We start from the raw sequence: 20,582 nt of genomic DNA, 5'->3' as shown, positions 1-20,582 counted from the left end.
ACAGATTACCGTAGTATGCAAGGGCTTTGGTGTTGGTGACCCCCTAACAAACCTTGGGTACAGATTTGCCCTGTGAGAATCCTTGTCAAGCCCTCATGCGGTACATAGTACTTCGGCAATTGTAATTTTGCGTATATTGGTAATTTTATGGCCAGGCCTGATGGTTCCCTTATTGGAAAGATTAAGCTAAGGACAGTAGGCCCGAGTTGATTATGGTGGTAAACTAATGATAACATCTATAAGCCTGCTATATGTGCTGGAAAAAGTTACTACAGAGGCCATAGGTTTGATCTGTGTGTAATGAAAAGTTATGACAAAAGCAGGAGGTCTGGCTTGCGTATTGTGAACACCAATAGTGGATTGTTATCACACTATGCCACAGGACATAGGCAGGTATTTGGTTACTTGTAATCTCACAGATTGCCATAGCAGGCAAGGGTTGTGATGTTAGACACCCACTCGGACAAACTCTGGGAGAACACTTTCACTATGATAAACAAGAAACTGATGTGGGAGCACACTGCTTCACCTCCCAGCAGAGTCGCCCCTAGGCATCATGGTAGATGCAGTTCGGTTCGTCAAGCGAGTACACTTGGAAAGTCTCTTGAGTGTTTCACCAGGTGGGTGCAGATTAGTGCTGGCCATCTCTGGACACGTGTTTCTGGATTATTATTCGGACTGCATCTACCATGATGTTTAGGGGCGACCCTGCTGGGAGGTGAAGCAGTGTGCTCCCACACCAATCTTCTACTTGAAGGCTCCCTTGAGATTCAAATCTGTCATTCAGCAGTATGTTTTAGGTCAAGATGCGTCCTTGCACCGATTGTTGATGCGAGGACTCATTTTGACTATTTGTTTTAGAACAACATGAGTCCCCGCATCAACAATTGATATAGATTCATATAGATACATAGCCGGGCCTTTGAGTCCGCCCCCTTCTGCCATTGGCCTGTTTGAGTGTCATTTACACTGTGCTTCCATCCATGACAGTGTACTGCCTGGGATAATGGGTCTGTCCAGATCAGCCCTTGGCTCTGTTGACCTGTGAATAATGGCAGTTTCTGATCACATGACCGTCCAGCTGGAAATGAATACGCTTCAGTATCACAGCATGTTGGACAGTCCTTTAGTTTCCATAATCTCCTTTTATAGTTCCTCTTTAATTTCTCTGCTTCTCTTTTTATTTTAGTTTGTCTTAAGTAACACTACAGTTCTTTAAGCAGTGCTGATAGGTAGCCGGCTTGCCGCCCACTCCATCTGCTGTGCTCCCACTTGTGAACCAGGCGACCATTATGGAATGCTGTTGTCCGTAGTGTATCATTGTCTTACCATTCTAAACTGGCCAACACGATTGTAAGCGTGGGGGTCATACTGACACTTTAAGACAATCGTAGACTATTTACAATATCTCTCCAAGACTACACCCGCTGCTATATTTCATCCTGTTAATGCAAGCTCAACCCCGCCGTGTTAAGGCAATATCATAAGTTCTTTTTCTCTACTTGTATGTTTTTAATTTATCTTCCATATGTTGCTTAGTGTGTGTTTTTGTGGTTGTGTAAGATGGTGAATGCAAGAACGAGTCAGCGAGTGGATGAATGGCTGCATGAGTGCAAAGATGAGTAAATGAGTGCATGTATAATAAATTACTGAGTGCCTTACCAGTCAACGACACCAAAGGCACTTTAATTCATAATCCAGACCTATTGGCATTGCCAGTGCTCGCTTTGTATAAGGGAAGGAAGTTGTTTTTTTAGGCCATTTCTTGCCCATGATAGAGTTTGCACCATGGCTAAGCTATGAAAGAGTGAGGTTTGTCAGCGGGGCAAACGTTTGAACTTTATATCTGTTTAATAAACATACTCCAACAGCGATGAGAACCTAGAGACTGGCTGCAGATAAGCATAAGTGCTGGCTGTAAGTGTGCAGTCGTGTGCAGTAGTCTCATTTTGGGAGGAGTAAGAATGCTTCTAATGCAAACACCCATTTAAGGAAGTGCTCTTTGCAGTGTGTCATTATAACTCCACTACTGCGCTTCTTACTTCACTAAACCATGCTTCAGCAATATTTGAAGAGCCTGCAGCTAAGCTCCCTCTGTGAAATGGCTTTGCTCGAGAGTGAGGCTTCATTTGTGCTGCTCTGTTTGTTGGGGTTTCCCTGCCAGCCATGCCATAGTTTTATTTTTATGTCTCTGACTTGGGTAATGACCTTTTTAGAGGCCATTACTTCTGCTTGCCATGCGTTTGTTCTACATGCATTATCGATAATGTGCCGTATGCATTTTTGACTAAAGATGAGGTTGTTCTTTACATTAAGTATCTTTCCTATGTAAAGTGCTTTCAGAGTTTCACATCAATCAGTCTATCAAGCTGCCAGCATTTATTGAGCGTCCACATTAATCAATAACTGTGAAAATGGCGCAGCCCCTGATCCTGGAAGAACACCACCGGGCCATTCTATCTCAGAAGCTCCGCGTGGAGCGTTTATTGTCTGCAGGCTTTAGTACAGATGCAGTAGGGTTAGTTATTACAATGCAGTGCACATCTCACAGGATGGTTCCCCTGCCAGAATGAAGCAAATCCCTCAAATGGGGACTCCTTCAATTTTCCACATCCTTCTGACGTTTGAGCAGGTTATGCACATTTGGTGGTGCATGTTTTTGGGGAAAACTTGGTTTATTGTCTGGCATCTCTGTCACCACCCCTGGGCCTCCAAGCACATAGGAATGAATGGCAATTACCGAATCAGTAAATACTGATTCGGTAAATACCGAATCTTACAGATTCGGTAATTTTTACCGAAAATGTATCTACATCCCATTTGCCTATTCTTAAATACCGAATCGGTAAAATTTAGTATTTAAGAATAGGTAAATTGGGATTACCTACATCTTGCCCTTGATTTCTAGAGACCATCAACGTGCCGAAACATTTATTATTCTTCGTTATGGTACTAAGGTCTTTCATTGGTGTCTATCAGTGATGTTCGTACAACATCTGCAAAATGTGGCGACACGTAGATGTTGAAGAGGGTAGGATTGAGGGATGCCGCAAATAGCGCATTTGTGTTGTGTTGTGAGGTGAAGGGGCTGGGGGACGGATTCATTGGGTGTGCTCCGTGAGGAAAGATGCCATCCGTCTAAGGGTCTTCGATTCCCATTTTCTGTAGTCGTTTGATGAGTGTGTGGTGGGAGACGGTGTTGAAGGCTGCAGAGAGGTCTAGGAGTATCAGGGTGGCAGATTCTCCCCCGTCAAGTAGGGTGCAGATGCCATCTGTGCTGGCGTCCAGGGCCGTCTCAGTGCTGTGGTTGGCTCTGAATCCTGATTGGGAGGGGTCTAGCAGGTTGTTTCTCTCCAGGTGTTGTATGAGTGGCTTTCTCCAGGACTTGGGCGTGGATACAGGAGCAGCGAGATGGGGCGATAGTTCTGGGGGATGGGCTGAGTACGGAAGTGGAGCCCCCATATGGGGTTTAAAAAAAATCTTCCTGCAAAGCCCATGGTCCTGGTCCGTGAAGAGTGCATGCACACCTGGCACAGTGTTCATTTGCACCAATTCATTGTCTTCTCTCAGAGGGCAGGCTTTAGTGATGTGAGCACAGTGATGTTGAGTCAGCACTGTGCCAATCTCAGTGAACTCTCTGGTCCCTATGTTCAAGTGCAGTAGCTTGTAACTGGTGACATTGGCCCACTCTCTGCAGAGTTCACACCAACAGCCATAGCACTTATGCAGCACTTCCAGTGATTCTTTCCGGCAACTTATCCTAAAAGTCACTGTCCAAGATAGTGAAGTCTAGCCTCTCTCTCGAGCTCCAAAATCCCCTCCATGATAGAGTCCTATGAAACGAGGAACCGCCCCCTCTCCCGGGAAGATGGATCACCCCTTCTATAGTACAGAATAATGTCTGAGTGGGGTCATCCCCTAAGGAACTTTTTCTGCCACCTGAACCTCCTCTTGACTTACCCACGTCAAAAGCCAAGCCTCAGCCCTGGCCCTTTGATGACCTGTTCCCAAATGCTACTACCAGGCACACCACCAGATAAGGGGCTCCCAATATATCATCTTCATGCTCCTGCTCTGAGGAGCAGTCCATTTGGTTCACTGGGAGAGGAGGGATTGACATCTCATCAAGGCTGGCAGGAGGAAGCCCAACTGAGCTGAATTATTGCTTCGTCTGCCCAAAGTCTGTTTTTTAAATGTTAACTTTTCAAGACTCGTAACAAAAATATAAACTTTCAGCACTGAACTAGATTTTTGATCAACATTAAAAAGGACCTCTGAATCATGGTGTTAGTATTTTCTAACTGCAATAGTAGAATATAACTTTCAATTACAACTAGCAATTTCTCTAGGAAAAGGCCACTTAACCTCCATAGTATAAACAACATTTTGTAGTTGAGCACTGTTGGGATAAATGTATCTTTAATATTTGGCATGTTCCACATTTATTCATTAGGCACCCAGTCTTTTGGGTTCGAACACACTCTTAGATGTTACCTATCGGATGTTTCAAAGTTGGGTTTTCTGGATGTTAGACCACTTTACTCTGTCATAAGTTCCAGGCTGAAGCCAGCTGGGCCAAAATGGCGAAGCTGAAGCCAGGCTTTCACAGTCATACAAGTGAGCGGTGTAAGCGTGTGCTGCAGCCCTCGAGTACCTTTTCACTTCACACCACTGTGCACTTCTTACACCAGCTTATGGTGGCCTTGCTGAAACTTTAAATATGCCAGTTTGGGTTTTGCCAATTTTTGCTGATGTCGTAAGGATGGAGGTCACACAATGTGACACTCAGTAGTGGTGTTCCCGCGCATAGAGTAAAATAGCAGCAAAAGATGTCCATAAAATGTCGGGAGAGATGTCTTCCAAAATACATTCACTCTCACAAAGAGTACATTTTTGACCCACTATGTTATGTTATTTGTACTTGATGAAGCGCTCGATTCACCAGTAGGCATCTCAGCGCAATAAATGCCATAGTTCATCCAAGGGGGTTCTTGAGCTCTTCCTTTGATCTTTCCCAGGCTCCGGCAGGATTGATGGGGACAGAAGAGGATCTCTCAGAGGTGAACATGAATAAAGCGCAGAAGACAGCGTGTACTGCTTCTCAGCCAGCTTCCTCTTGTTGGGCCGTGGTAATAGCCCAACCGTATGTAAAAAGGCTGCTCCTAAGGGGGAGACGGCTCTCTGTTGGAGGGATATTTAGTTAGGCCTCCAAGTCCTAGGCTGTGTCTTTAATATCCCTCTTTCTCTCACGCAGCCGTCTACTTGCAGCCCTAGAGCCTAACAATGGCTCCTGCGGAGGATACCGGCTTGGATGTCTGTCCTTGGTCCAATTTTAATTGTGTGCAGACGGCTTCACAGGAGCGGCTGAGGCGCAGTCAGGCATTTGTAGACCAAGTTAGCTTCAAAGATCTCCTGCTTCTCTCCCTGATGAGGTCTCCCAAATGTTCAGCAGGGTTTGTTGCTGTCCCAGAATCCACTGTGATGCCATTGCATCCCATAATACCCACCAGAGATTGTGGGTACGTTTTCAGCTGACCCAGAGGCTTTGTCTTTGGCTGCTGCACGTCAACCTGAGGTGAACATAGAACATAGGTGATGGGTGCAGACCACATCCTTTCTCCTATGTGAACAAGTTGGTCATGTTGTTTCTGGGTCTCTATTTGTGTCTGCAAGATCAGGGGAGTGGGGGCTTCACCTACAAAGTAATTCATATTTCTAATTGAGGCACTTCCATCTGGTGTCCTTTATACTGTCCTCTAGCGGTGACAGCTGTCTGCAGAGGACAGTCCAGGTCAAGGGTGAATGAATACTTTCTCTGTGGGAAGTCTGCACGCTTTTTTCCAACTGTAGAGTTAGGTTGTGCTGTTGTGTTACACTGTGATACCTGTTAGTGGTTCTAGTAGTCCGGGCAGTGTTACAGGTTTTCAGCAACCCTTTGGCTCCGTGCAACTAAAGCAGAGAATCTCCTCTCAGTACACCTCTCGGCTCTTCTCTCGGCTCTTCTCTCGGCTCACCTCTCGGCTCACCTCTCGGCTCTTCTCTCGGCTCTTCTCTCGGCTCTTCTCTCGGCTCACCTCTCGGCTCTTCTCTCGGCTCTTCTCTCGGCTCTTCTCTCGGCTTTTCTCTCGGCTCACCTCTCGGCTCACCTCTCGGCTCTTCTCTCGGCTCTTCTCTCGGCTCTTCTCTCGGCTCACCTCTCGGCTCTTCTCTCGGCTCTTCTCTCGGCTCACCTCTCGGCTCTTCTCTCGGCTCACCTCTCGGCTCACCTCTCGGCTCTTCTCTCGGCTCTTCTCTCGGCTCACCTCTCGGCTCTTCTCTCGGCTCTTCTCTCGGCTCTTCTCTCGGCTCTTCTCTCGGCTCACCTCTCGGCTCTTCTCTCGGCTCACCTCTCGGCTCACCTCTCGGCTCACCTCTCTGCTCACCTCTCTGCTCACCTCTCTGCTCACCTCTCTGCTCACCTCTCTGCTCACCTCTCTGCTCACCTCTCGGCTCACCTCTCGGCTCTTCTCTCGGCTCTTCTCTCGGCTCACCTCTCGGCTCTTCTCTCGGCTCTTCTCTCGGCTCACCTCTCGGCTCACCTCTCGGCTCTTCTCTCGGCTCACCTGGATTCTGCCTCATTAGTTCCTGAACCATCTGTCGGAGCTCCGCCATCCACACTGTTATTCTTTAGCCATGTGTGCACTATTGACAGACACACACACACACACACACACACACACACACACACACACACACACACACACACAGACGTATTACTTACTAATTTGTTTATTTCCCCTTTTTGTCTCTTGGTGAACCCTGCTACGGCGGCCTCCCCGTCACTGAAGAGCAGTGCGCCCGCCTGCCGCAGCATACCTGTCACTGAGGCGCAATGCACCCGCCTGCCGCAGCATACATACCTGTCACTGAGGCGCAATGCACCCACCTGCCGCAGCATACCTGTCACTGAGGCGCATTGCACTCAGCTTCCGTGCCTCCCTGTCAGTGAGGAGCAATGCACCCACCTGCCGCAGCATACCTGTCACTGAGGCGCAATGCACCCGCCTGCCGCAGCATACCTGTCACTGAGGCGCAATGCACCCACCTGCCGCAGCATACCTGTCACTGAGGCGCATTGCACTCCGCTTCCGTGCCTCCCTGTCAGTGAGGAGCAATGCACCCACCTGCCGCAGCATACCTGTCACTGAGGCGCATTGCACTCAGCTTCCGTGGCCTCCCTGTCACTGAGGAGCAATGCACCCAGCTGCCGCGGCCTTCCTGTCAGTGAGGGGCAATGCACCCACCTGCCGCAGCATACCTGTCACTGAGGAGCAATGCACCCAGCTGCCGCAGCATACATACCTGTCACTGAGGCGCAATGCACCCACCTGCCGCAGCATACCTGTCACTGAGGCGCATTGCACTCAGCTTCCGTGGCCTCCCTGTCACTGAGGAGCAATGTACCCAGCTGCCGCAGCCTCCCTGTCACTGAGGAACAATGCACCCGGCTTCCGCGGCCTCCCTGTCACTGAGGACCAATGCACCCAGCTGCCGGGGCCTTCCTGTCAGTGAGGCGCAATGTACCCAGCTGCTGCGGCCTCCCTGTCACTGAGGAGCAATGTACCCAGCTGCCGCGGCCTCCCTGTCACTGAGGAACAATGCACCCGGCTTCCTTGGCCTCCCTGTCACTGAGGACCAATGCACCCAGCTTCCGTGGCCTTCCTGTCAGTGAGGCGCAATGTACCCAGCTGCCGCGGCCTCCCTGTCACTGAGGAGCAATGCACCCAGCTGCTGCTGCCTTCCTGTCACTGAGGCGCAATGTACCCAGCTGCTGCGGCCTCCCTGGCACTGAGGAGCAATGTACCCAGCTGCTGCGGCCTCCCTGTCACTGAGGACCAATGCACCCAGCTGCTGTGGCCTTCCTGTTGGACTTCCTGTCACTGAGGAGCAATGTACCCAGCTGCTACGACCTCCCTGTCACTGAGGCGCAATGTACCCAGCTGCTGCAGCCTCCCTGTCACTGAGGAGCAGTGCCCCCTGCTGCTGCGGCCTCCCTGTCACTGAGGACCAATGCACCCAGCTGCTGTGGCCTTCCTGTCGGACTTCCAGTCACTGAGGAGCAATGTACCCAGCTGCTACGACCTCCCTGTCACTGAGGCGCAATGTACCCAGCTGCTGCAGCCTCTCTGTCACTGAGGAGCAGTGCCCCCTGCTGCTGCGGCCTTCCTGTCACTGATGCGCAATGCACCCAGCTACTGCGGCCTCGCTGTCACTGAGAAGCACTGCCCCCTGCTGCAGCCTCCCTGTCACTGAGGAGCAATGCTCCCTGCTGTTGTGGCCTCCCTGTCACTGAGGAGCAAAGCTCCCTGCTGCCATGGCCTCCCTGTCACTGAGGAGCAATGCTCCCTGCTGCTGTGGCCTTCCTGTCACTGAGGCACAATGTACCCAGCTGCTGCGGCCTCCCTGACACTGAGGCACAATGTACCCAGCTGCTGCGGCCTCCCTGTCACTGAGGAGCAATGCACCCAGCTGCTGCGGCCTCCCTGTCACTGAGGCACAATGTACCCAGCTGCTGCGGCCTCCCTGACACTGAGGCACAATGTACCCAGCTGCCGCAGCCTCCCTGTCACTGAGGAGCAATGCACCCAGCTGCCGCGGCCTCCCTGTCACTGAGGACCATTGCACCCAGCTGCCGCGGCCTCCCTGTCACTGAGGACCAATGCACGCAGCTGCCGCGGCCTCCCTGTCACTGAGGAGCATTGCACCCAGCTGCCGCAGCCTCCCTGTCACTGAGGCGCAATGCACCCAGCTTCCGCAGCCTCCCTGTCACTGAGGAGCAATGTACCCCTGTCACTGAGGAGCAATGCACCCAGCTGCCGCGGCCTCCCTGTCACTGAGGACCAATGCACCCAGCTGCCGCGGCCTCCCTGTCACTGAGGACCAATGCACCCAGCTGCCGCGGCCTCCCTGTCACTGAGGACCAATGCACGCAGCTGCCGCGGCCTCCCTGTCACTGAGGACCAATGCACCCAGCTGCCGCGGCCTCCCTGTCACTGAGGACCAATGCACGCAGCTGCCGCGGCCTCCCTGTCACTGAGGAGCATTGCACCCAGCTGCCGCAGCCTCCCTGTCACTGAGGCGCAATGCACCCAGCTTCCGCAGCCTCCCTGTCACTGAGGAGCAATGTACCCCTGTCACTGAGGAGCAATGCACGCAGCTGCCGCGGCCTCCCTGTCACTGAGGAGCATTGCACCCAGCTGCCGCAGCCTCCCTGTCACTGAGGCGCAATGCACCCAGCTTCCGCAGCATCCCTGTCACTGAGGAGCAATGTACCCCTGTCACTGAGGCACAATGTACCCAGCTGCCGCAGCCTCCCTGTCACTGAGGAGCAATGCACCCAGCTGCCGCGGCCTCCCTGTCACTGAGGACCAATGCATCCAGCTGCCGCGGCCTCCCTGTCACTGAGGACCAATGCACCCTGCTGCCGCTGCCTCCCTGTCACTGAGGCGCAATTCACCCAGCTTCCTTGGCCTCCCTGTCACTGAGGACCAATGCACCCAGCTTCCGTGGCCTCCCTGTCACTGAGGTCCAATGCACCCAGCTGCCGCGGCCTCCCTGTCACTGAGGACCAATGCACCCAGCTGCCGCGGCCTCCCTGTCACTGAGGACCAATGCACCCAGCTGCCGCGGCCTCCCTGTCACTGAGGAGCAATGCACCCAGCTGCCGCGTCCTCCCTGTCACTGAGACAGGGAGGTTGTTCAGGAGGAGAAATTGTGTTGGGTGAGGTAGCTAGAAATGGTTTCATTGGTTTCCCCCCCGAGAGGATAAAAAACAGGAGAGTTGAGCAACAGACCATAGTTCCCTTTTCCATCAACATCATTCAGTGCTTTAATATTGCCAATACAGGGCCAGCACCTTCCTCAGTAGTACAGGGTCTTGGTATCTCACATCCAGTAATATGAAAAGTCTCTAATTCCTAGGGCATGGCATGTAGGTTCATTCAGTGTACCATTTGTATTTCCATTAAATGGGGCAACAGCAGTGGAAACGACCCTTCTTCATAGAACATGTAACACTTTGGTAGAAATAGTATAAGCTTCCTTCCTTGAGAAGACTTGGAGCTGGAGCAGCAACAGTGCAAGTTTTTCCCATCACAGGACATGTCAACATCGGGCAGTAGCAGTTCAGCTTTGTTTCCTCACAAAACAGAGACAGCCTGAGAGTAGCAAAGTAAGCTTCCCTCTCACACAGAAGGCAGCAAGTGCAGTGGACCCTTCTCTGCACAACAGATTCAACATGGAAGACTAAAACCACATTTCTTCGCTCACAAATCATGTAGGTTGAGGCATGAGAGACATGTAGGTACAGACTGATCTCTAGCGTAGGTGCTTAAGACGGAGTTCAATATATAGGTGAATGAGTGAGTGAATATTCCAGCTCTGCCGCCCTTCTCATTTTGGTGATGTTCCTTCCACTGTCCTCCTGCTCCTTCTCAGACCTTCTGTAACTCCTGGTGTCATATCCTGCAGTCTTGCTGCTGTCACTCCCTTTAGAACCAACTGCTACCATCATACACACATTTGTCAATGAACCTTAGATCTCAAAGGCTCAGCTTTTGCTATAACAATACAGAGACCTTCCGCATGTGTGAAGTGAAAGAAGGAGAGGCCTGTACAGTATGAACCGTTCTAATAGAGACTTCTAACCGTAGATTCCTTACCTTAGAATATTGCCCAGGTGTCAGACTGGAACTGGACAATCATGAGCAGTACCTCTGGGCTCCAGTAGGTGGTGTCAGTTGGCGGTGTCAGTTGGCTCTGCGTCAACATCATTCATGTTTGAAGTGATGTTGCATTGCCCATGAATCAATCAAACCGGATTTGTAGAGCACGGATAGTCGCCCACGAGGGTACCCAGACGCTGAGAGCACAGCTGCTCAGCTCCCTCGAACAGCCAGGTCTGGAGTCCTTTCCTGAATTCTCGGAGAGAGGAGGAGGCCTGCAGGTGAAGGGGAGGGGGAGGTTGTTCCAGGATTTTTCCACAAGGTAGGAGAAGGAGTGTCCTCCATTGTTGCCCTGGCAGATGCAGGGGTTGTGCGCGAGGGAGAGGGAGGTGAAGCGCATGAGTCTGGGGGGTTGGTGAAAACGTAGGCGATGGTTGATGTATGCTGGTCCATGATTGTCTGTTGACTTTGCTGGTCTAGATCAGCAACTTGAATTGGCATCTCTTCTGAATAAGGAGCTAGTGGAGCTTTCTAAGGTGTGTGTGTGTGTGTGGGTGGGGGCATATATGAGCCACCCTGAAGCGCTGACCTAATTTCTTTCCACACCCACTGCACGGATCCAGAGAGCTACCACCAGTCACTTTTTGACCACTTATTTTTTTTTTTTTTTACTTTTTGTCGACCTCTATTTTAGCAGTTGCTGTCTGTGCTAGGGATATGTTACCTAATAAACCAATGAGTTTTAAACCTTGTGGGGAATGTTACAGACCGATTTCTGTGTCTGATCCCAATTTAGTCTGTCTCAGGTGCTTGGGTTTGGGCCACGATCCCAAGGTCCACGTGAGTGCTAGACTATGCACCCTAAGACGATTTGCAAGCAGACAATGAAGCTCCTTGCGGCACAGCAGAGGAAGGCTCTGCGTCATTCCTGGTTCCAATCCCGAGGAAGATCTTGTGGCCGCTCTCAGTGCAATTCCCGTGGATGGTCGTCTGCCCAACCTCTTCACAACATCTTCCTCAAAGTCAGGTAAGTTCAAGAAGCACAAGAAGAAGTTGTCAAAGCAATCATCGGCTTCCCCACCCGAGCGCCGTGCTTTGAGGTACCGCTCCCGCACTCCACCTGCAGAGCAGGCAGTCGGACCTGCTCAATGCTTACCCACGTTCCCTGGAGCGTCTCCTGCCCAACTCAAAGAATTCTGTATTGCCATGCACGCCATCTTTTGTCAACCGATTCCCTCTGCTGTGTCTTCGGGCCCCCCACAGCTGAGAGGTGCCCCTGATGAGTTACCTGCCTCAATCCTTCTGATTTCGCTCTCCATACCATCAGTGCCACTGGACGACAGGCCTGTCCTGATCTCCATCCCCGTTACAGAACCGCCCAACGCGGCTCAATGTCGACTCCAGTGCCATCCAAGCTATACTAACTTCGGGACTTACCAGCCTTGGACAGACCCTTCCTGCCTGAAGAAGGGATGATGGAGAGGGTTATGGCCACTTTGAAGATGACCCTGACCAGAAGACAACTGGTATGAGGAGTTGGGCGATGCCAATGGTCTGGATGCCTCCTCAGACTCTAGCATGCTTTCGCATCCAGACCCTGTTTTGGAGGAAGGCACATCTTTCGAGACCGTGAAGCGTAGGGCAGCTGAGGTCCTTGACCTGCAACTGCCAGCTGCTGTGGTAAAGAATGTCTTGACGGAGGTGCTTCATCGAGGGGTGAGCTCTGAGGAGCCATTGCATCCCTTACCAATGGTCTCCTGGGAGACTGGGTTAACCTTGCTTAGGGGCTCCTGTGCACCGCATGATCACCCGTCACCATCGTCCCTCCGCAGGAGATCCAGCCTTTCTTGCAGCATCCCTTCCTGGAGAGCCTGCTGGTGCAGACATCAACTACTGAGGCATCCCAAGCGCCTTTTCCTGCACCCCACCTGGGGCCATATTATAGAAGGTGCCCCCGGGGTGCAACGGGCATGTGTGCATGCTTTGAGCTCCCCCGGGACACTTTGGTATTACAGAAGGGGCCGCAGACATTTGTGCAGACTCTATTGTAATACATATTGCACCAGCTTAGAGTGACCATAATCTTTTAACGAAAAACCGAGCCAGGCCATATATGAAGTGTAAGAAAGTTGCTCTGTATATACTGCACCAAAGTATGGTACAGTGTGCACAGAGTCCACAGTCCCCAGAGGTTTTGCAGAGGCTAAAGTTAGATATAACCTTACTCTCTAAAGTGGTAGCTTGGTCGAGCAGTAAGGCAGTATCAGAGGACAGTGTAAAGCATTTGTTGTTCACACTCAGTCAGCAAATGGTCTCACACACTAAAGAACTGAACTCTTGACCAATGGTTTTGTATATAAAAATATATTGTTATTTTATTTTAGAACCACAAGTAGGTATAAAAATATTTTCTCAGAATGAGATGTTGCAATTGAATACTTTCAAATAGCAATAGATTGTAGAATCCAATAGATACAGTTGTTGCTATATGCAACACAAGTTAAACACAATTCTAACATTGAGCTCAATAGGAAGTTTTAAGTAAATGCAATAAAATCACTTTACGTATGTTTTTCTTACTCAGGGCTGGATCCTGGATTCAACCCTGGTGCATTTCCTGTAAATAGTAGACAGAAATCGTTTTAGTTACACAGGCGATTTTCAAGGAATATTTGAATGTTTTGAAAATCGACAGAAGAAATTTTGGTCAAAACCAAACAATTTTATCCCATGGGAGGAAATCAGGTTGTCGGAAAATCACAGTTGTAATTACTTTTGAGGGTTGGTGCTGGGCGCAAAGATCCAGCACTGGGATCTCTCCTGGTAACAGGTGAGTAATTTCGTTGATCGGATGATTTTTAAGGAATATTTCAAAGTTGCAAAACCCAGCCAATGTTACCCTATGGAGAAAATCAAGTTATTGGAATTTGGGTAAGTACTCGACTGGCGGAGTTAAGGTTCTGGGGTAAGACTCAGGGGTCTTCCAGGGTCAGGTAGGTACAGTGTTACACCCTCAGCGGCACAGGGGCAGCCGGGTGCAGAGTGAGTAGGCCCAATGTTAGCCTATGGCGGGCAGGGGGCCTTTGGTTGGTGGCTGCTAGCAGGCAGACCACGTGGCTGTAGGAGCTGAGCTCCTGGTCACTTACACAGGGCAAGTGGGGAAGTAGAATCTAACAGATGCTGCACTTCCAGTGGCACTCAGGCGGCTGGGTGCAGGGTGCCTTTGGGCCTTCGGGCGCCCAATGTATTTCAATGGGAAAGCTGCAAAATGAACAAAGGCTGCAAGCTCGGGGATGGAGATTCTTCAGGTGCGACCACCACTTCGGGAGGTAAGTTGGGAAGCTGTAGGTTAGGTAGCCACCCTGGAGTTGAGTACAGGGGGCCGTGGGGCACCTGGTACAGGGGTGTCTTTTGGTGTCGGGAAATCTTACCCTCAGTTGGTCGCGGTTGGTGGGGTCCCTGGCTGCAGGCGTCGTCAGGAGCGTCGAGGAGGGTCCTTGGGTGCTGGATTCGTGGTCACAGTCACCTCGTGGTCTTTGTTCACTCCGGCACAGGCCGGGCTCGGCGGGTGCAGAGTGTGCTGGATTCGTGGTTCCTGGCTGGCACCAGGGGTTGTTGCTGTTTGAGCAGAACCACTGCTCGTGGGAGTCCCAGTCTTTAGATGAGCAAGGCAGTCAGGTCCTCCGGGATTTTCGAGGTTGCTGACCACAGGAGATGCCGGGATTTAGCAGGTTCGAGGGTCGACAGGCCTGTAGGGCTGGGGTCAAGTCAGTTGGTGTCATCCCCTTTTTAGCAGCTGCACGGCAGGTCTTCTTTCTTCTTGTTCTTCTTCTTGTTTCGAAATCGAGATCTGAGGCAGGAAGGTACAGGGTAAATACTAAATTTAGTGGCGTAACAGGTAGGGCGATGACAGGGACCAATGGGTCCCTTTCCTGGGGTGAGTACACCCCCTATCCTGCCACTCTCCAGTGGGAGGGGGCAGGAGCCTTGCTCTGATTGGGTAGGGCTCCCCATCTTCTAGATGGCGAGAGTCCGGGGTTGTGCTTTACCTCGCCTCCCCCACCTGAGGAGTGGGTTTGGCAGAGGCTGGCACACCCCCTTTCCTTGCCTTGTTTTTCCCACCTGCCTTCCCGCCAGAGTGGGGGTCAGAACCAGTGGGGGCCAGTTGCTAAGTGCAGCAAGTGGCCTGGAGAAGTTCACAAAGGCTTCATGCCTTTGAAGCTCCCCCTGCCCATCCTGGGGTAGGAGGCCTAGCACCTCGCCCCAGGATGTGCATTGTTGCAGGCCCATGAGAGCGGATGGCTCTCTACCCAGGGGTCCAACAACATGTCTGCTGGGTGGCAACCTAAGCAGCCTCTCAGTCTGGACGCTGGTTGTGGGTTAGTTTCAGGGGGCATCTCTAATTTGCCCTCTGGTGCATTTTACATTAAATCCCACACTGGCATCGATGTGGGTTTAATGTGCTGAGAAGTTTGGTACCAAACTTCTCAGTCTTCAGTGAAGCCATCATGGTGCTGTGAAGTGCGTAATGATAACATCCCAGCAGCATATACTCTTAATGGCAGCACTGCACTTACAGTGCCCAGGAATGGCCCTGGGTACTGTAGGGGTACAGAGCTCATGCCCTTGTACCCACACCACTGGCATAGGACACCCAGCTAGAGGGGCGACTGAGGTATGTCAGGGCAGTGTGTTGTGGGCATGGCGCACATATGTGCCATGTCGACTCTGTGGTTTGTTCTGCACCAAGACACTCAGCCTGCAAAGGCAGTGCGTGTGTATCAGGGTACAGGACCCCTAAGGCTGGCACAATAAGTGCTGCAGCCCTTAGGGGTCTTCTCTGGTCACAGTGCCCTGGGTACCGTTTGTACCATTTACCAGGGGCTGACCTGTGGCCAGAGATGCCAATTGGGTTTGTTTTTGGGGAAAGAACACAGGCCCTGGAAACCCAATTGGCAGGGACCCAGGGCACGCCAAGGAGAAGTACATCGGGTATCAGGCAAAAAGTGGGGGGGTTACTGCAACAGAAACCCACTTTCATACATAAAGAAGCCGGGCTACAAAACGGCAGTGATGCGATAGGACTACACTATAACACTCATCGACATATGATTGGGCAGAAGACGCAATTTCCGAGACGCTGCTACATAGACGTAACTTTTAAAATTGACAACAAAATAACCTGTTTACATAGTTAATAGAAGTGTTTTTGTGGCAATCGCACAGTAAAAAAAAAGAAAACCTAATTTTGTGGTTCCCTTCAAATGTGCATATTTTACCAATTACATATGACAGCGAGTTGCTGATCTAAGAAATGTTTAGAGTTATGATGCAGGGCAGTGGGGAGATGCTGAGCCAGGGATACTCTGGCACTGCACACCATATGTTTTTTTCTCATACATGTGACACTTGCTTTGCATGCAGAAAAACAGATCTCTGTATATCAGCATTTATTTGGACTATAGATATGCTCCTACATATGTGTATTGCTTTATGTAAACGTGTATAATAATTATGTTTTTTAAAATATAGATATTCGTGAGTTCTGCTTAAGAAATGTACATATTACTTATAGTTACTTTATTCTATGTTTTTGACATGTATATAAGTGATAGCATAAATAAATACATTTTTTTATTATAACTATTTATCTACAATTGCTTCACCATTGAATTACAAAAATTAAAAACAAATTAATTTAAAGTACAACAACGCATGAAAGCCGGAGTTTATTATATGCATCTTTAATCTACACATATTACCTTCCTTATTCATATACACACCTTCCGTGTACTCATGTATCTATATATTGATTGCTTTTCTTCTAATTCAGCATATCCAATGCACCGCCCTATTTCTCACACTATGCCTCTCTCAGTGTACCCTCTACCTCAACTCTCTGACTCATCTCAAACCTCATTCTGTTACTCCGTCCAATACACTACCCTATTTATCACCCTATAACCCTTTCTAGACTCTTCCCTCCTCTACCTGTCCTTGTATCATCTCATACCGCTTTTACTATTCAGATCTCCCAAACAAAGCTTTCTAAACCCTTCCCTGTGACTCTTCGCCCTCCAGCTCCCCTATACTCATCCCAAACCCCCTTCTACAGCTATGAACTCCCCCCCCCCCCCCCACCCCCCCAAAAGAAATACTAGACCATTTCCTCGTCTATCCCTCCACTATTCCTTTTCAATCCAAATAACTGGCTAACATGTCCACCACTCAAATTAATTGTATATTTCCCTATACTAGTGCCCACTAACCCAGTTTGGGTTCCGGAGTGGCGTGCTACTCACCGAAAAGCGCTTCAACACTTCATCATGGGTAGCAAGTGCTATATCAATGCAAACCTTTTTCCTCTTCTTTCCCCCACTATCCTTCTCAATCCAAATAACGGACTAACAAATCCACCACTCAAAATACTTTCATATTCCACTATACGAATTCACCACTAATCCGTTATGGGTTTTTGCTGAGTGACGTGCTACTCGCTGAAAAGGACTTTGGTGCCTCGTATGGGGTAGTAAGCACTATATAAATGCAATTACATTACAATACAATCTATGTAAAAAGGCCATAATGGTACGATAGGCTAGGAGGACGCGTTGTGCACATGTCAAGCTTGGCTGCTGCCTCGTCTGTCAGAGGGAAAGGCAGCAGCGATGCAGGTCAGGGAATGCCTTCCTTCGTCTCTCGCTGCACGCCAGAAGGTCCAGCAGAAGTTAAAGAATGAGCAGCGTCTTTCTTTAGTGCCCGTGTCCCCTAAAATTTCCTCAAAATCGGGGCATTTATTTCATTTTGGTAAAAGGATCAGCGCACCAGGACAGAAATTCGAAAACTGGGACCGTCGTGGGAAATCCGGGATGTCTGGTCACCCTACGCTAGCGATATCTCAAGAGGGCGTTTCTTCATTTGCATGGGGGCGTGACAGTACCACTACCATGTGGTATAGCAACGAACAGGTTAGGGTGGGGCCGTGGACCCTGTGCCACGAGGCTCTGCGCCACTGAACTTGGTGGAGTGCCAGAACATCTTCCTGGTTTTGCTGCATTAAGAGAACATCATATGCAGGACTGTTGGCTAAATTCAATACTGTGATGCTGTTAGGAGGAAATCGAGATATTTAGTTGTGGGCCCATTCCAATCTTTGGTTTTCGAGTATTGAGCAGTCATCGTTAACCAGCAGAGCACTGTTATCTGGAGCTGCCCGGCCAAAGCCTGGATAGTTGGTTCTCTAGACAGGCCACAGGTGCCAACCTCTTAAAAGAAGTCTTGAATGCCCACGCACCAGGTGCTGTGCCATCCCAGTCTGGGTGATGCCCCTGTTCAGCATGTTGGGCCCCCCCCCCCCCTACTTCACTGCCTTCCTTCAAGGGCCACTGTCCGCTAGAGAGGAGCTCTCTATAGCCCTTGAGTAGGACATACAAGAGTGTAGTATCTTTCCAGTTCCTTCTGACATATTCTGAGCATTCCTCAGGCATGCAGACCTCAGTCACTACAGCGCGATGGAGTTCACAGTTACAAAATCTCTGAAGGCGTCCCTGCAACAGAGAAGCAGTGTGACATTTACTAGAGCAAAGACAGCCTCTGGTTCTCCAGCGCCAAGCACCAGTCGGACGACTCCACAGACCACTTGACCTGTGGCCAACCCAACAGCTGGTATTTTGGGAAATATGGAGGTATGACTTCAGTTTTCGAGGGCACCACTCACTTGTACCATTGTTGGGGCTCGTCCCGGCACTAGTTGAACTTGTACTTTGGTGCTTCCCCTGTGCACTTTTGCAGTTTTATGTAGAGCAGACTCTGCCTATGTCCATTGCAGCGCTTTACATGCGCACCAGATTACATTACACAAGGTCCGTTTTTTTTTTAAGGCACGGGGATGCCCAGAGTCACAGAATATTAAACCGACGAAGGGATTCAAACCTGGCTTCGCGGTTCTAAAGTTGGCAGCTCTGGCAGTTAGGCCACATCTCCTCCTCCTGTTTTAAAACACGTGTTTGACAGACTTTCATCCTCAAGAGGCAGAATGTCCGGACTGTTGCTCGTCGCTTAAAGAAGCGGCGAGAGCACCACTATGACCAAAAAGTACAAAATGGCGGCCTGCATCAGGCCTGGGTCCTCATTGGAGAACATCGGAGGACAGGAGCCTGGCATGTAGGGGCGCTGGTTGGTACCGCCCTATGTTGCTCCTAGTGGGAGAGTTGTCCTTCTGCAGTTTCTCCCCTTTATTGTGCAGAGGGCCGCGCTTGAGGAAGTGTGCGCTGATATCCACGTGAGCGGCCCTACCTCTAGCCCACGCGGACGGCTCCCTGCAGGAGCTCGAGTAACGCTTTACTGGGTGGAAACTGCATTAAGGTTTAGAAGGGAGAGGAGAGTGTTGGATTGCTTTCAGCTGGCCAAGCATTTAAAGGAAATCTATGAACGGTATCGTCTGGCTGTGACCCCAGCGCCTCGGAGACTGGCGTCAGCAGTGTGCACGCTGCAGGCGCAACCTCAGCGCCATTGCAACAATGTCACGAGCTCTAGGAAGCCAGGGCTCCCTGCCCCCCCTTGAACGGGCCATAAGTCGGCTGAAGCTGGCCTCTCACATTCCTGAGCCCCAGTGGCAGTGCACCTGCTTCTCCAGTGTTGATTAGTGTTCACATGTTTACAAAATTTAACAATTTGAGGCTCTTTATAATGCTTCCTTATTATATGCAAATTCATGCTTAAGCACGAAAGCAGAATTAGCAATTGTTTGGTTTCAAAACAAAGCAAGCATTAGCACAGACAATAGTTGGATTTTATTTGCATATGTTACCATATTAGAATGAGACACACAGGAGGGAGTTAGCAGACAGGCTGGGCTGCAGTTGTAAAGCAGGCTTCGATCAGCTAAATGCAAGTACTCGCGTGGAGACGGGGGATACACCCACGCAGCATTAGGTGAGACTCTACTGGCTGCGGAAAGACCTGATTGGCAACGTCTCAAGCCAGTGGCTGAAAGAGGAAGGCCAAAGAAAGCTAGTAGTTGAAAAGGGTGGACCCAAAGGCTACCTTACTATTATTATTAAGGCTCCCAGTGTCCTTTTTTACTGATTGCTACAGAAAAATACTAACGGAAAATAATCTATTTTCCTATCTGTATTTATTTTTAAATATGTAAAAAAAATACAGAGATTAGGTTTACTTCTGGACAATTCTCTCTGCTGTCAATCATGCTATGAAAATAGCTGAGCAGAAGAGTTAAAAAAAAAGATTTTCTAAAGCAGCTTAAATATGTGCAGTGGTCCAACTGTTTGAGCTGTTCTACAATGCAGATGACTTCAGATGACTGTTGTACTGTAATGACTAAAACTCGTTGGATATTCAAACACGAGTCGGTTAAATAAACATGGAAATATACCCGTTGGAGCTTTATTTTTTACACTAAGCCCAAAATGAATATGCACAAATACAGATAAAATTTGCAAAAATAAATACGAACACAAGGAAATGTCAAAAAAATAAATGCCATAAACCCGCGAGCACTAATTCTTGTTTATGTTGTCCCCGATGTCTGCTTGACAGCTATACTGTCAAAGCCCAGACCTAAATTACATTTAAAAAAATTGCAAATTGGAAAAAATGTTTGCTAAACTGTTGTGCAACTTAGAATACCATTTCTCTGAGGCATTATTTAGTCAAACGGTTGATGCAGGCCAATATTTTAAACAAAATTTCAAAAATGGAGAATCGGTGTAAGCCCATTATGGGCCACGTGAACATAACTAAGTCGGCCAAATGTATGCCTGCCCGTATTTCTTCGTGTAATCGTGCAGTGTTTTCAAATGTATGCCTGCCCCTATTTCTTCGTGTAATCGTGCAGTGTTTTCAAATGTATGCCTGCCC

The 20,582-nt window shown here is 49.6% G+C and overlaps 1 protein-coding gene across 4 annotated transcripts in view; it reads left to right on the top strand.

Moving 5' to 3' along the window:
* Positions 1–20,582, top strand: part of GRIPAP1 (GRIP1 associated protein 1) — a 395,004-nt gene that overhangs the window by 316,646 nt on the left and 57,776 nt on the right. For 2 of the 4 annotated variants that reach the window (XM_086940304.1, XM_086940302.1), the window contains one exon: positions 5,019–5,060. The exons of the other annotated variants lie outside the window; for them this stretch is intronic. In XM_086940304.1, the coding sequence (XP_086796430.1) occupies positions 5,019–5,060 (42 nt within the window). The remainder of the gene's footprint in view (positions 1–5,018; positions 5,061–20,582) is intronic. 4 annotated transcript variants of the gene reach the window in all.

The sequence above is a fragment of the Lissotriton vulgaris genome, chromosome 10 (genome assembly GCF_964263255.1).
Source record: "Lissotriton vulgaris chromosome 10, aLisVul1.2, whole genome shotgun sequence".
Lineage (NCBI taxonomy): Eukaryota > Metazoa > Chordata > Amphibia > Caudata > Salamandridae > Lissotriton > Lissotriton vulgaris.
Note: the sequence above shows the minus strand (reverse complement) of the source record. Positions and strands in the feature narration are given on the sequence as shown.